This window comes from Engystomops pustulosus, chromosome 2 (assembly GCF_040894005.1).
Source record: "Engystomops pustulosus chromosome 2, aEngPut4.maternal, whole genome shotgun sequence".
Lineage (NCBI taxonomy): Eukaryota > Metazoa > Chordata > Amphibia > Anura > Leptodactylidae > Engystomops > Engystomops pustulosus.
Genome location: NC_092412.1, coordinates 222,700,613 through 222,718,388, shown reverse-complemented (window position 1 = coordinate 222,718,388; position 17,776 = coordinate 222,700,613). Strand labels below are relative to the sequence as shown.

The 17,776-nt window shown below is 39.8% G+C and overlaps 1 protein-coding gene across 1 annotated transcript in view; it reads right to left on the bottom strand.

Moving 5' to 3' along the window:
• The window catches only part of LRRC75A (leucine rich repeat containing 75A), a 211,500-nt gene that overhangs the window by 135,440 nt on the left and 58,284 nt on the right, over nt 1–17,776 (bottom strand). The window contains exon 2 of the mRNA XM_072138244.1: nt 14,396–14,524. Coding sequence (XP_071994345.1) covers nt 14,396–14,524 — 129 coding nt within the window. The remainder of the gene's footprint in view (nt 1–14,395; nt 14,525–17,776) is intronic.

Genomic DNA, 17,776 nt, shown 5'->3' with positions numbered 1-17,776 from the left:
AGCACAGTATATCATATCATATCTGATCATAGAGCAGAGTGTCCACTTATAAACAACATTGTCCTTTAACATACACTGTCAATTCTACATACACAGAGGACTACTTAGAAAGATTGAGGTCTACCATGTAATAGAGGAAATACATCATGTAAGCTTCTCAGAGCTATAGCAATCTCCTGGATTTATGGGTTCATTATGAAACTAGTAATATACTAGGCAGTATTTATATAATAAGATTTATAAGACTAATAATGTTACATACAAGGGACTTGTAAGATAATTAGAGACGTCAAGCAACTGTTTGGTCTGTATTCAGTCCATGTGTACAACAACATACTTACCTTTGCAATGACGTCAAGTTGACATTGCACACCCGCGTAAAGGCAATACACAATGGGGCAGATTTACTTACCCGGTCCATTCACGATCCAGCGGCGCGTTCTCTGCGCTGGATTCGGGTCCGGACGGGATTTATTAAGGTAGTTCCTCCGCCGTCCACCAGGTATACTAGAATGGCTGAATGTAGACATGATCCAATCTAAGCTCAATAAAATCAATGTGTACAAGGCTCCTGGACCAGATGGGTTACACACCACAGTTCTAAAAGAACTCAGTTCTGTTATTGCTGTGCTGCTGTTCAAAATCTTTAGAGATTCCGTAATGTCTGGTGTGGTGCCAAGTGACTGGCGCAAGGCAAATGTGGTGCCAATATTTAAAAAAGGCTCTAGAACTTCATCAGGCAATTACAGGCCTGTAAGCTTAACTTCCATTGTGGGAAAAATAGAAGGGTTACTAAAATACTACATACAGGAGTATGTGACATCACATGGTATAATAAGTGACAGCCAGCATGGGTTTACTAAGAATAGAAGTTTCATCAAACTGGTAGGGGAGCTGAGGATAAGGGCAACTAATTTGAGTGCCACTATTAAATCCTGTGCCCCATTAATATCAAATCCAAACAAAAAAAGAATGATCACTACATTCAGGTAGTTATAAGGTGGGAACACTTAGTTAAAAACAGTGCACAGCCACATAAGACAAAAGCAGAACACCAAGGAAAAGGAAACTCAGTATGGGATCCATAATAAAATCACTTAGACCAAAGAGCAGTAGAATACAAGCCTCAGCTTTAGAATATGCAATCTCAGTGAGTACCAAAGGTCGTTACCATACCGGGATAAGCGGTGTGCACAGTGCAACCCCGACACGTGTTTCGCCAACTGGCTTTCTCAAGGGGAGTCAAGAGAATAGAAGTTGTCAGACTAACCTGATGCACCTCACCTCACAGCAGCTGCTGTGAATATTGTGTTCTTGGACTTTGCAAAGGCATTTAACGCTGTCCCTCATAGACTTGGCAAAAGTGGATAAATGTTCAATGTGGATAAATGTAAACTCCTGCACCTGGGGGCTAATAATCCACCTGGGAGAGTCCCTCGCTAAGAAGGACCTGGGGGTACTAGTAAACCATAGATTAAATAACAGCATGCAATGTCAATCAGCTGCCTTTAAAGCCAGCAAGATCTCTTCATGTATCAAAAGTGGTATGGACTCTCGTGATAGGGATGTAACATTACCGCTGAAGGTATGGTTCGGCCTCACCTGGAATATGCTGTCCAGTTCTAGGCACCAGTTCATAAATAGGATGCCCTGGAGCTATAGAGGGTACCACAAAGTTCCACAAAATGATAAGGGATATAGAGGGTATCAGTTATGAGGCAAGATTAAAACAACTAGATTTATTTAGTCTGAAAAAGAGATTACTAAGAGGGGACATGATTAATTAACATAAATATATGAATGGTCCATAAAGAAAATATGGTGGAAAGTTGTTTCAGATTAACTCAAATCAAAAGACAAGGGGGCACTGTCTCCATCTGGAGAAAACAAGGTTTAACTGTCAATCTGTGGAATAGCCTGCCTCAGGCACTGGTCACAGTAGGGACAGCAGAGAGCTACAAGGAGGGTCTAGATGACTTTTTACATGTAAATAACATTGACAGTTATGTTATAATATACAGTTGTTTCCCTTATACCCCTTTCTCATCCAATTCCTTCCCTTCCTTGGTAATCTTGATGGACATGTGTCTTTTTTCAACCGTATACGTAAAATGTATGCTCAGTAAACAAAGAATGGGTTAGTTCACCTTTATAAATTGAAACAAATTAATTCCTGTTATACAATGTCTATGCAGCAAGATTAGCAGTGCAAAAATGATGAATGTTTTAATTACCCATCACTTTGGGGTAGGTTGGAATAATGCCATGATTGAAGATGAATTCGGTAAAAATTATCAGTGCAGGACCTGCAGTATTTAGCATGCTGGGTAAATGGTAAAAAGCCCTGCGGTGTGGAAGGATTGATTGAATTGTGTGTACAAATCTAATTTCTAATATTTCTCTAGGACAATGCTTAGAACATTATATGAATCATGCACACAGTGGAGATTATAATGAACCTGCTGCTCCTTATCGGGCCATACCATTTGGAGGAAACTGTGATGTACATGTAGAGACAAAAGCTGGATTCTGTGTGTTAGCCATTTCTTTCATAGCTTAAGGTCTGAAAGTTGTTTTGGTGACTTCTAAATAATATTGTACCGAGCTCGTAATATACTATACTATTGAGATACAGAATACTAATTGTTGGGTCAGCCACACAATCATTTGTTTTTAATGTCTTATGATAAAAAGATTGTTTTTAAAGTCTTATGATAGCATATATTCCTCATAACTCCCTTGTCTTCTTTCTTCCCATTGGCATATACTGTATAAAGATCATTGTGTGCATTAGAGAAATACTGAAGATCTTAAACTTAATATCATCATATTGAATACTGTAATTGAGCTATTAAATTGAGGGACAGGGAAAGTCTAATAAACTTGGTAGGCCCAATCTGAGACTGGCTAGGGTGAGGTGTCAGATGTTACAATCTCAGCAGATATCCACCTTCGGGACAATCTAAAAAATCTACTTCTTTACTTATTCCTTGTTTGCTTAGCTTGGCTGGACAGTCGGGTCAAATAAGATTTTTGGTTGTTCCATTTAAGGATTATGGAGGCCACTGTGCTCTTAGGAACCATGAGTGCTGCAGAAATTCTTTTTTAACCTTGGTCAGATCTGTTGCTTGCCACAATTCTGTCTATGAGGTTCCTTAGACCTCATTATTCTCATGTGCTCTGACATGCACTGTGAGCTTTGAGGTCTTATATAGACAAGTCCAATCAAGTCCAATCAGTTTGATTAAACACAGGATCGGAAGGAAATGGACAGCATGTGAATTAAATATGAGTGTCACAGCAAAGGCTCTGAATACTTATTATGACCATGTGATATTTCAGTTTTTCATGTTTATTAATTAGAAAAAATATCTACAGTTTAGATGAGGTGCAGAGTGTACATGAATGAGAAAAAAAAGAACTTTTTTGATCTTATCATTTGGCTGCAATGAAACAAAGAGTGAAAAATTTAAAGGGGTCTCTATAATTTCTGTACCAACTGTAGGAAATCCAGGCATAAAAATACAGATATACTCTTTATTTCTAGCAGTTGTTACTAAGGTACACAAAATGGGAGACGTATCATTTCAATACAGACAGTCCCCGGGTTACATACAGGATAGGTTCTGTAGGTTTGTTCTTAAGTTGAATTTGTATCTGAGTCGGAACTGTATATTTTAATTGTAACCCCAGCCAGAATTATTCTGGTCTTTGTGACAATTGAATTTTAAAAATGTTGAATTGTCATAATAACCTGGATTAGAAATAAAGCTTCATCTCAGACACCTTTGATAACTGTTACAGCTGATCATTGTAGCCTAAGGCTAAAGTACAGTAAATTACTAATATCCAGAGGTCCGGCTGTAACTAGGGGTCGTCTGTAAGTTGGGTGTTCTTAAAGGGAACCTACCACCCCAATTCTACCTATAAAGGTAGAAGGGGTGGTAGGTGGATGGATGGGACGTGAGGATAGCCCTTTTTGGGCTAATCCTCACGTCCCGGGTGTCTTTTACAAAACGTTATTACATCTATATGCAAAATTTTTTATGCGGCTACTGGGGCGTGGAGTAGCCGGACATTAGGCTACTAGTCGCGGCTACTCCACGCCCCAGTAGCCGCGTTACTCCGCCTACCAGGAAATCTTCGGCGCGCAGCTCCTGGTAGCTGCGCGCCCTCGTCCGAGTCCCCCGGCCGCGCAGCCGAAGACCTGCGTTCTGCGCATGCGCAGAACGCAGGGGACCTGGACGAGGGCGCGCAGCTACCAGGAGCTGCGCGCCGAAGATTTCCTGGTAGGCGGAGTAACGCGGCTACTGGGGCGTGGAGTAGCCGCGACTAGTAGCCTCATGTCCGGCTACTCCACGCCCCAGTAGCCGCATAAAAAAATTTGCATATAGATGCAATAAAGTTTTGTAAAAGACACCCGGGACGTGAGGATTAGCCCAAAAAAGGGCTATCCTCACGTCCCATCCATCCACCTACCACCCCTTCTACCTTTATAGGTAGAATCGGGGTGGTAGGTGCCCTTTAAGTAGGGACTAATGCTGTCTCCTGGTTCTCTAGTGGGATAAACAGCATGCAAAGAGGTTGTCCAGATAACATGACCCTATTTAAGATATGTATCACCATTTTTTGAAAGTACAACATTTCACTTTTGTTAGTCTGTGTTTGACTCTTGATTAGAAGTAAATTTTTATCTTTTGTCTATGATTATGGGAGATTGCCACCTTTTTCTCTGCTTTGTGACACATTCCTTTTAAATGGTGACCTTTAGGGTTATTTGGGACACTTAACCACCCACAGGTCTTTGTGAACCATTGGTTTAGTGTGATAAATAACCCTTTAACAAGTTCCTCAGTGGACGCTATTGAAAAAAAAAACGTTATACTTACCTAGAGATGTGTCTGATGAGGCATGCTCCTTGCGCCTGCGCAGTACTTTACTGATGACTTCTTCCAGCGCAAGCGCTGTTACCACCAGGAGCCAGTATTCCAGCTTCACTGTGGGAATGCACAGGTTTGGGGATCATAGAAACAAGGTAAGTATTAAGATTTTTTATTTTACAAGCAGGTACAAAGGGATTTGCTAAAGGGTGGTTTGGGACACTAAACCAACATTTCATAGTGACCTGTGAGTGGTTTAGTGTCCCAAAATGCCCTGACAGATCCTCTTTAAGTATAGCTTAGTGTTCTGCACTGATATCTACTTTCAAACACTGTATATGTTTATGGGCTGTTGTTCTATACAAGAATGCATTTCATTTCTTCATGTCTACGTCCCTGACTTCACACCTATCAAACATCACACACAATATAAAATACTTCATGTACTAATATACTCCGTATGTATTTATAAACTAAGAAAAACCCACACATCCTAGTAATTCACAATCCAACCATTAAGTGTCTAGACTGCTCTACTCTATTGTTTTAGTTACTCTACTGTGCACACAAAAATATTTTTTTCTGCCAAAACTTGGTGGCGTGAACCAAGCCCATCAAAGAAAATCGACCAGTTGAAAAAACACAAAAAGACCTAGAAATACTCACCTCAGCTTCTCTTCATCTTGATCCCAGTGCTGCCCTCCACTAGTCTTGACACCGCGGGATCACCTAGAATAGAAACTTATAATTAGCAGCACGGAGCGCAGGGACAAGATGTCCGGTGCTTGGGACTGCTAATTATGCACGGCATTCAGGGTTGAGTTTGGCCGTGCAGCCTAGACATATTGGGGCAGATTTATCAAGCTGTCTGAAAGTCAGAATATTTCTAGTTGCCCATGGCAACCAATCACAGATCAGCTTTCATTTTACCAGTGCTCATGAATATTTTAAAGGGGAGCTGTGATTGGTTGCCATGGACAACTAGAAATATTCTGATTTTCAGACACTTGATAAATCTGCCCCATTGTTGGATTGGCGGCCAATAGACAACCCTAGCAACTAGCTATGACTATGATTGGCCAAAACCCGATTGCGAACCACCGGTCCAATCATCTCTAACCTAGAGCAATTCAGTGGAAGTGGGAAAACCACTGAAAATGTTAACCTACTCTCTCAAGCCAGCATTGCAAACAGGGAGTGTGACAGTATGCTGGTGACTTCTCTAACTCTACCCATCCTTCTTGAATTTTGGTCCCTTCAATTTCAGAGAATAATTATCTTTTCCAGTGAGCTGGAACTTACAGTATTTTTAACAATAACAAGAAACTCCAGTTTGGCCATTTGTGCTTGGGATAGAATAATAGGCTTGATTTGTTTTTCCCCATATCTGGCTGTTCCAATAATGAGAAGCATATGGACGTGTTTCAATTTCATAAGATAAAATCTCAAAATTAGGAGACTGCAAATTAGGATAAATGACGCAATACAGAATTGAACAGCAATTGTACTCTCCAGAATAATCATTATCCTCGAAGCTACTTGTTCCTGATTATCGTGTATTTGCTGTACTTCTAGGGACTTGATTCATTTTAAAACAAACAAAACATTAACTCTCCACTCGTCGATGGGGAATACGCCGTACCCCTTCAAAATGATCACTTTTCGCTTCGGGAACAGCAGTTTGTAGTTTATTGCAGTTCAGCTGAGGATTTTGCACACAAATTCCCCAATCTTCCCTTTGTATTGCACATTAATGGTGCTAAAACAAAATTATTTTCTGCTGTGGAATGCAACACATTCCCATAAAATGTGTATTACCGTGGAGGCAGTAGATCTGCGGATCGAGGCGCTGTATTGCTCTTTTGTAATGTAAATATATTCAATAAAGTTTTTGTTTTCATTTTACTGGCAGCTTATTTAGTCTCCGTATTGGGTATAAATAAAAAGTATATACTGTAAATATTTTCCTAAATTGCATGGTAAGTTATTATTATGCTTAACTTATGTATATGCTGTATATTAGTTATAGTGTTATTCAATGTACAAAGGAGAGACACACAAATTGCAAAGGAGAGATGGACGAGCTCAGTTATGAGGAAAAACTAAAAGATCTAGATTTATTCAGTCTTCAAAAGATATACATAATTTATATGAATATATTAATGGCCTGTACAAAAAAAAAACTTGGTGAAAAGGTATTTTATGTTAAATCAACTAAAAAGACAAGAGGTCACTCTGGAAGAAAAAAAAAGATTTAATCTCCAGAATTGACAAGAAGTGTAAATTTGTATAATGGCAGAGCTTGGGAGCAAGTCACAGCAGAGACAGCAGACAGCTTCAGAAAAGGGCACAGACACTTTCTTACAGAAAAATACCATTGATGTTTATGTATTTATATAGCATTGTGTTCCCTTACATTCCTACCCAGAGCCCTTGTCCCATGCCTTTCTTGATGGACATATGTATATTTTCAACTATACTATTTATTGGGCAGATTTATCAGGACTTGTACATCAGTAAAGACTAGTACGCCATAAATAATCGCAATTACTACTGAGCTGGAGCGACGGAAGCTTCATCATAGGCTGGCAATAAGAACTATTACTCATTTAACCAATTCAATCCAATTTTACTGCCATGGCTGAATGGGATATATCGGGCAGCAAGCCTACAGCTCTTGAGATCCTTGTTTTAGAAGCAAAAAAATTATCAGGATCTGAGAAATTTGACAATAGATTGGCCACTGGCCACTGCTTATAGATTGAGCATTGGATCCAAGAGTAGCCACGGTGGTTGCTGCACCATGGGGAAGATTTAACATAAAGCTGGTGCTCCAAAAAGCCCTGCCCCAGGCTGTCTTGGCGGATACATCCGGAGGCTTAGACTTCATGATGTATCTGTCAGTCGTGTCGCACTGCTCAGACCAGGCATAGTTATGCGTAAAAACCTGCTGATATTCAGCAGTGAATGTTTGGAGGTTCTTTATCTCCAATCTACCAACCATCCATTTTACCATGGCCATGCCAACAGCTGCCCTATGCGCTCATATGGCGTTGAGGTGGCGTAGTTGCATAATTAATCACAATTTTTTGCAGTGTGCAAGAATTTGCAATTTTTACAGTGTGTCTACACTGATAAATCTACCCCAATGTGTCCATATTCTTAAAAGAAACAAAGTGGCAATTCTGTGCCTGATGCACGTGAATCATTGCCGCTTATGTTACATATTAATAGAAGAGATAAAAGCAATAATGGGCAGGTACAGACCCTCTGAGGGCACATCCCCTATATAACACCGGGGAGAGGAATGCACTGTATCTTCAAGGTTCTTCAGAAGTCCATAACTTTGAGCATGAAAGTAAACAGACCACAGCAGGAGCCGTTATTTTATCTCCCTATCAAAGATTCTTATTATTTTTCTACTTATGAGAACACACGGACTGAAGAACAGAAACATTAATACTTTCATTTGGTTCGTTGTAGCTGCCAGTGCAGATCTCCGTTCACACTGCAGTGGATGAATGGTAGACACCAAGTTGGTCGCAGATGAAGAAGAAGTAATTCTATGTATTTTGAATACCGGAGATGAAAATTGAAACAATTTCTAGGGATTCTTAGGGATAATTGCGTTCCTGTCTTTTTTCAGAATACAGACTGACAAACCGTGGCCATAAAATTCTGTTCATGAAAATGTTGGGTTTGCAACTTTTCAGGTCTGTGTTAAAGTGTACTTTTGGGTTAGATTTATATTGATAATTGGATGCAAAATGGGTGTGAATCCATATGGTATCTTTTTCTTATGGATTCTTATAGACAATAGTCTATAGCTACAAAATTGCTTACTTTCCCTTGATAATGCTCCTCCTTATTCGGCAAAGATAAAAAAAAACTCCCTGCCATTAGTGACATCTGACCTGATGAAAACATCGATCTGATTCTTCAAAATTCTTTTTTTTTGCAATCTATTATTGATTGTGGAGAAGATAAAAAAACAACAATCTGACTCTCCAGAATTAATTTTGTAATCCGTAATCATTCATGGAGATGTAGAAAAGATTAAAGGGGTTGTCCACTTTCAGCAAATAATTGATATTATTTGTGTAATGAAAAGTTATACAATTTTCCAATATACTTTCTGTATCAATTCCGAATGATTTGCTTTCTATGGAAAGCTTCTAGGTTTTATTCCACTGGAAAGAAATCTGTCCATGGACACGTGACGGATATACAGGTTATTATGACATGTCTCTGATTACTCTTTATGATAATAACGGTTCGTGCACCTCCGTGTCCATCACATGACCATGGACAGATTTCTATCCAGTGGAAGTAAACATAGAAACTTTTTATAGAAGGACAGAAAGCAAATCATAAGGAATTTATATAGAAAGTATATTGGAAAATTGTATAACCTTTCCTTACACAAACCATATCAATTATTTGCTGAAAGTGGACAACCCCTTTAAGTGGTCTTTACACAAGTAGATCACCTTTGTAGATCATTTGTTTTTTACCCTGCATTCCATGTTTTAAAACACACGGTAATAGTAAAAATCTCATAAACTTGGATTACCTGCAACCTTTAACTGAACAAATTTTCAAGCTGTGATGAAATATGCTGTGTATGACGGCTGAGCCCGTATATATTTGCCCAGCTGTCTTGTAAAGCTTCCTTTGTAGAACAAATCAAATAAACAACTGCGAGGGGAGTTTGCGAGAGATAGTTGGTGATATTTACAGAATTCATCTATGGTAGAAGCGAATCAGAGTTTTGGTATTTGACAATATGGCCTGTTATTATGGATATAAAGGTGGTAATATATGACATAAGATATGGTATAACTCTAATGATCCCTGGTGGGTCAGTTGCTGGGTTCTCCACTGATTACCGTATTTTTTGGACTATAAGGCGCACAAACAATCCTTTGATTTTCTCAGAAATCAAAGGTGCGCCTTATAGTCCAGTGCGCCTTATATATGAACCGTACTTACAGACAACAGCTGCCTAAAACTGTGCACAGGTCTGCCACCTGCTGGTCATTCATCCTTATAATCAGGTGCGCCTTATAATCCGATGCGCCTTATATATGAACCTAGACGTTTTAGCAGGCATTTATTGATGATGTGCCTTATAATCCGGTGCTCCGGTACTCCAATGTGACTATTTACATGTGTTGTAGACAAAATGCTCAAGGAGCCTCATCCTTTATTTTTGTGAGGGTCTCTGCCGTCAGCATATACTAACCATATGCTATCACGTGCTACTTCTGGAATGCATCTTTAAAGAGGACCAAGTGCAAAATACTAGACAACTCATTTAATTGAAGATGTGCCCCCGATCATTTCTACAAGTCATTTTTTACATTTTTTTTCTACCCATTCAAAAGATTTGGCCTCGGAAATATTATATGTGAGTTAGCTCATATTAAACAAGGTGAGGGAGAAGAGAAGCAATCATGGATTGGTTACATTTTCCAAAAATGTTAATGGTTAATAGGTGGTAATGGCATGACATTAGTTAGAGCATGTGTTGTGTAGAGTCGGTGATGACCCCATAAGATCGCTGGGTCACAGTTGCCACAATGGCCTGGATCGCCAATATTTGTTTCCTTCCCCTTGTCTAGTAAAATAGAGAAGTGAAGCAATGGGATTGGGGCACATAAATAGTCAGAAAATGGTACAGTAGGATGGATTAAGCAGACTTTATTGGTGTCTCATGACACAACACATTTCGGGGCTTAGGCAGCCCCTTTCTGAATTCTACAAGACTGATGCTAAGGTTATATTTGAAGACTAAGCCACGTTAGCATTTAAGTCACCAAAAATACCCTAAACAACATTTTCATCAACTTTCAAAGCCCCAAACATGTTGTGACCTTGAGTAACCAACAATGTCTTCTTACTCCATCTTTGCCTGCCAATCCCATCTCCTCACTCTTCCATATTAGACAAGGGAGAGGTGACCATTGAATGTTCTCAGTGGGTTTGTCTTGGAGTTTATAGTTTAGTTTATACGGTTGAAAAACGACACTTCCATCAAGTTCAACCAAGAACACATATATTTATTTACATATACATCTTAGCGGGTTATATTTGTAGAACTCAACAAAAAAAAAAATACATGTCAAATTGATAGATTTGATTCCACATTTGAATAAAAATAAACTTACAAAAAAAGGATTCCGAATTTTGTATTTAGGGATAGATAATCCTCAATATCAATATTAATGTTTTATTAGGTACAATTAATGCTAAATATCCCTTCCCCTTATATAGTCCTGAAAATGGCTCCAAGGAGATGCCACCGATAAATTATTCTTTGCCTACAACATGCCCGAGCTTTGACTATAAAGCTTTATACTTTTTTATTTCAAACGGCAAGAATCCCCAGTGTATTTATTTATCCGAAAAAAGTATTAAGGTGCATAGATAAAAGAGTGATCTGCTACTTGTAATTCACAAACAGCAGGTGATCCACGGGTTGCTTATCTCGACATAAAAGTATAACACAGTCTCGGAGCACAATACGTGAATCATATTTTAAACATCTTCTAAACGGCAAATTCACAAGAATAATGTGCGAGCAAATAACACGGGTGTGAAACATCTGCTACAGCTCAGTAATTAACGTACAACGCTCTAGGTAAAAATACACAGATCTCATTTCTCATTTTCAGTTAGGAAATAATATGTTCATTACCCACCATTGGTTTGACAAGCTCTTTAAATGTCAGATTTGTATCTACCGTATGTCAGCTGTAGCTTCTGTGCACAGAACGTTCCATTCAAGTCTGCAATGTTTTACTTTTCTTACTCGCCCCAATCCCTTCCCTTCTATTAAACTTCAGATCAGACCCGTTTCTGGCTGTAAGGCAACTAGCTGCAGCAGGAGTCCTCCCCTGCTGTGTTGTCTTCATTACAAGATCAAACATGCCATGTCCAATCCTTTGGTACATACACACACCTTGAAGCTGTCTGCCTAAAATCTGGAAGGAATTGTCACCCTACACAACCATTTGTTTCAGGAAACTCTGGGAAACTGACAAACATTGTGGTGAGGTTTTCCTTCCAATGACTTGTATTATACATTTTTAGATTTCTTTGATATTCTAAATTTCTATATTCCTAACACAGTTATAGAACTTTGCCTCCCGGGTTGTAGAACCTCTCTGCCGGGTCGAAGATGCACCCGTGAGCCTCCCTGTGCCCTCTCTTCCCTGCTGCAGCCTCACTCACCTGTCCACACTTCACCAGCAGTGTTCTCGCTCAAGCGTTTGTTCCTTGCCTCCTAGGGTGCGCGTGCACACGCGTTCTGAGACTTAAAGGTCCAGCGCGCCGATAATTGGCACTGACCAGCTGCCGATTCTGTTAAATTTCCTGCCCCTTCCTGTGTCCCCTGCCGGATCTTTCATGTCTCAGAGAGATACCCTGTGTGCTTATCATGATTTCCCGTTGTGACCTTGGTTCTGCTCCTGACCTCGCTTCTCCGCTTCCTGCCCTGACCTTCTGCTCTGCTACTGACTACGATCCGGTGCTGCCTGTCCTGACCTCCGGCCTGTCCTCGACTACGATTCTGCTTTACAACTCTGTACCTGTTGGTACCATACTGCAGCAAGTCCAACCCGCTTTGCGGCGGGCTCTGGTGAAAACCAGGTGCCATTAAGACTCCGTTCCCGCTTATGTCATCGTCTGCAGTAGTACAGTGGGTCCACTACCCCTGATCCAGACAAAAAGCAGAGAGTCCCATTGTGAAATATACCTTTAAGGGACTGAACTTGAAACCATCAACCTTAATGGTTGAAACCATCAACCATCAGTATTGCATGAAATACCACCCCAGAAACTGCAAAAACCAGTGTGTACAATGGCAAATATTTTACAGTTCAGAACAAAAAACCACACCACAAAAAACTGAAAGATAATCCAGATCCAACACCAAACAGAAACTCATTTTGCACAGATTCTCTAATAAATGAAATAAATGTATTGAACAGTGTTGAGGTGTTACTAAGATCTAAAAGAGAGTAAAGTTATTAATGATCTATCCATAGGCTAGGTCAGTGATGGCGAACCTTTTAGAGGCCGAGTGCCCAAACTACAACATAGACCCACTTATTTATCACAAAGTGCCAACACAGAAATTTAATTTGTGATTTATACTCCCTTCTCTGTCACAGTTTTCATTGATACCAGCACCTGAGGACACCAATAAAGCAGGAAATAGTCCCAGGTACAGCTGTCACTTTAAAATAGCTCTGTGCACAGCAAGTCCTGAGCTGTCTGGGACTGCAGGAAGATACCTGGAGTCCTCTCTGGTGATGGCCTGAGTGCCCACAGAAAGGGCTCTGAGTGCCACCTCTGGCACCAATGCCATAGGTTAGCCATCACTGGGCTAGGTCATTGATATTGATTGCCGGGAGTCCAGCACTAGCTGTTTGTAGCTTTGTGGCCTCTCTGTGGAGTGGCTGGAAGGCTGCTTAGCTCTCATTCACTTGGTCAATCACTTAATCATTCAATTATTTTGCCCAATGTTGAAAAAATGGATTTATTAGATTCCAATTCTATGATTTTCAACTACATTGCTCATAATAGTATAATAAATACATTCGAAAATTTCACCAGGCTCAATAATTAAAAATCTCCCAATCATTACGTTTCGTTAACAGATTTAGCAAAATTTAAAGAGCAAAATCGCAAAATTATCAGCTGTAGATGCAAACAATGGTGGCGCAGCATTTGGTCACTTGTTTGGAGCATTAGGGCTCTTCCACATAGACTTTGTTTTTCATATTTGTGGTTCAGTGATGCCTCACAAATCCATTGATTTCTATGGGTGTTTTCACATTGGCTTGCATTTTCACTGATCTATTGTCCGCGGAAAAAATGATGAAACATGTCCTATTTTTTTACTGATGCGGATCACGGAAGGCAATAGAGGTCTATGGGTCCGCAAAAAATAACTGATGAAACATCTGGTTTTTTTTCACTGATGAGGCTGAAAAACCATGTTTTCAATGTTTTCAAAGCAATGTCAAACCTTCAGTTTTTTTGTGGACACGGACACAAAACTGATGCATCACAGAGACAAAACGGAGACACAATGGAGTTCAGCAACTGAAGCTGAACATCAACGCCAATGTGAAAGAGCCCTTAGGGACAACTTTCTAGGTACCAACTTTTGGCATTTCTTTGTACCAAACGTAGCAAATCCTACAAATCACAGAAAAACTTATAATGGATTATTATAATTAAGCCATTATGTGTCTATTCTCAGAACATTTTCAAATGAGAACAGAATAGGAAGAAGATCACTAAGATCTTTGCATTAATTCCAAGCAAGGGAGGAATTTTATATGGGAATACAGATTACTTTTGAAATACATTACATGCCATATTTCTCTTGGAAAAAAAAAGGCAAACTTGCTTCACACAACAGAGTAATGCACAATGTCATGTTATGAGTTATTTACTAAAGTAATGAAGTAACAAAGACCTGCAGAGTGCCGAGTACATACCGTTTTAGGGCAATGCACATATCTTGCCAGGCTGATTATCAGGTCATGGGTAATTGGATCCACCAAGTTTCGGAAACTTGCGTATCGGTATAGAACATCATCCAACGATGTTGACTCCATGCCCAGATCCTACATGAAGAAAACAAACAGAGATAAAATATGGATACAAAAGACAGAATATGAGTTCAACAACTTGTTTCTATTTTCATATCTTTTGAACATAGAACATGCTCACACATCCTCACAAGCGCCGCTCAAGAATACGTTGCATATATTTGCAGCAGTATCAGGAAGTAACAGTTCTCCTTACGGAGACTTTTACAATGTCAATTAAGGCCACCTTGTAGGCGTGTGGAAACATTTGATGCTCTACTAGGGGATTCTGGGAAATATGCAAATATGTTTTCCAGGAAGGGACAAGGAAAACAATGCCTCATTTTGCTACCTTGCAAGGCAGCCCCCTTAACACGACTTTAAAAAAGCCATGACATGATTTGGGATTAAAGCTAAACCAGTATATCTATTCCAGAAGGAAAAGATTCCCAACTATAGACAGCACTGCCTCGCATGATTGTGTCTCTTCAGTACAGTGTAGGGAACTATTGTCATACATTTTTAGTCAGTTTTCCAACTTGTCCAAAAGCAGATGCATGGCTTTGAAGAAAGGCGGCAAGGCCTTGCGCCAGAAAATGTAATATTGTGGTGTAGTAAACCAGATCAACTAATAGGAGGTGACTAGTACCGCTCAACAGTCTTCTACTGCAACAATCTGGCACAGCAGGGAACTGTCTAGTAGTTCTACTCTGCACTGGTCTAAAGCCTGACAGATTCATACATTTCCTCCAGTACGGGATTCTGCCACATAGGTTTGCCCACTAAGGAGCTTTTATGGCTTTTACTTTTAACATAGCGCTCATAGGGATAATCATGGAGCCATAGATAAAGCCAAGCTCCCCAATAACAGGCTTCTTACTGGTAGCAAAAAATGATAGAATACAAGATTATAGGACACATTACTACCACACAGCGACATAAATTTCACACTGCATATTTTGATTCACATCCCATTTTCTGAATATATATATGTATATGCCAGGATAGCTCCCAACGGATACGCTGATCGTATCCATAGACATATGGATCATCTGATCGTTGTATGCTTTTGGAAATACAGGATGGAAAGAAGCAGAAAGCTGCATCTTTCCATCCGTCTCTCTTCTACAGTGGGACATATACGCCCAGCGGAGGCCTTTGGAGCCTATTGGGGACAGATGCAATAAATTGCATCTAGCCCCCAGCCTCCACTGAGACTACCCTGGGAACCATCCTGAAAATCAGCAGCCAACCACTGGCTGCTTTCAATTTTTGCTCCTCCTTTCATTTTCAGGGGGGAGGGGCAACAACAGGACAACATGTGCATACAGTGGGACACATCTTAGCACTCTGTTGTAAGGACACGTCATAAGAGCAATAATGTTTGAACCCAGCCTGAAGTTAAGAAATATAGACTGACCTAAAAACTGAAAAAGCATTAGGTTAAGTATATGTAATACTTCCCCTTTCAATACTATGGACACAACACTCGTATATCTCCAGAACATTCATAGAAAGTGAATTCGTAGTACCAGAGATACCTGAGCACTGTGCTCAGCAATTTCCCTTAGTATTGAATGGTCCGGCAAGACTCACACTCGACCTTCTTCTTCATCAATTAGTGAGAACTGGACCCCAATTTTCCTAATAGGTGTGAGTCCCACCATCATATTGTTATCGCTTATCCTGTGCATTGAGAATAACAAACTGGATACGACCCCTTTAAGCTATTAAAAGTTCTATATTTCTTCCCAGCACCCCACCTCCAAGATTATAAGCAAGAATGAAAGCACAGCACCGAGAGGTACAATTTCAAAGCTGTCAGCAGGTAAAGTATGAGTGATCATAGCCTTGTGGCACTTGGTTTGGAGAAGGTGGTAAACATTGTTCTAGGAAGCAGGTCCCTACTAGCAAACAGTAAATGCAGTAATATACATATATACAGATGCACATGGCTGTATATTCTTTATGTTATATACTGGGTAAAGATAAGAATTCAGGCGCAGGAAGCAGCTGAGCTCCATACACTGTTATACTAATGGTGTCATCATCATTTTTCTTTTTGTCATTTAGTTTCCATTTATTCGCTGGCATATGCCAACATCACAGCTGTAATGAAGAAACGAGCCCCTGGAAAGTCTTGTGCACCAACACGAGCCTCAATAAATAACCACACACCTTCACGAGCATCAGGTTTCTGAGAGATTTGTGCCTGGCAGATAACAGCCGCCTAACCTTTGGAAATGTCATGTTGTTAAGTCTGCCAGGCATGACACAAAGTAAGAGGCATTTATAACGAAAAATCCAAGTTCTTCCCTTCTGAGCATATTGCATGTTCGGGGATTGAAAGAATCCAACTTTATATAGAACATTTAGAGCCCCTTCTCATATCCGCCCCTTTATTCTAGAATAGGCACAGGAAAGCTATAGTTGTGCCAGATCCTCCCTATGATGGCCACCGACAGTGGCCAATGACTCCGTGGACTATAACGGTGAGTTTTTTAGTTTTGATGTCATCACGTTCCTGTAGCTTTTCTATGAATTTTCATGAAATCTGGGACATAAGAGCGCACCTTTACGATTGCCAAATACTTGATATATTCAGACTTATAGTTACATAGTTTATATGGTTGAAAAAAGACACATGTCCATCAAGTTCAACCAAGGAAGGGATTGGATGAGGAAGGGATTTAAGGGAAACATAACCATCAATGTTATTTAGGTGTAAAAAGTAATCTAGACCTTTCTTGAAGCTCTCTGCTGTCCCTGCTGTGACCAGCGCCTGAGGCAGGCTATTCCACAGATCGACAGTTCTTATAGTAAAAAAGCCCTGTTACCTCTGGTGATTAAACCTTGTTTTCTCCACTTTTATCCCGATAAATAAAAAACAAAATGTTTTTACCATATGTCTCAAGTTGACTCAGCGTTAAGCAAGTATTATAGAGATGACTGTTTAAGCTCTAATTACATTGTGTAAAATAAAGCAGAAGTGTAATTCGGACTGGACAGTAAAAGACATAAAATGGAAGCCCATGATGCATTGGGGTAACTGCGTCCATTTTATTTTATTTCAGTATTTTTCAACTTAGTTTTTTTTTACAACATCCAAGTACACTAAAAGCACACCTTGTCCCACAAAAAAACAAGCCTGCATATCTCAACCCAAAAAAAAGTAATAGACATTGTAAAGCAGCAATTACTAAACAGAAATTCAAAAAGTAAAGTTTCAGCAGCAATAAGGGATTGATTTTATAGGCTAAGGGATAAAACACATGGCCATAGTTGTTC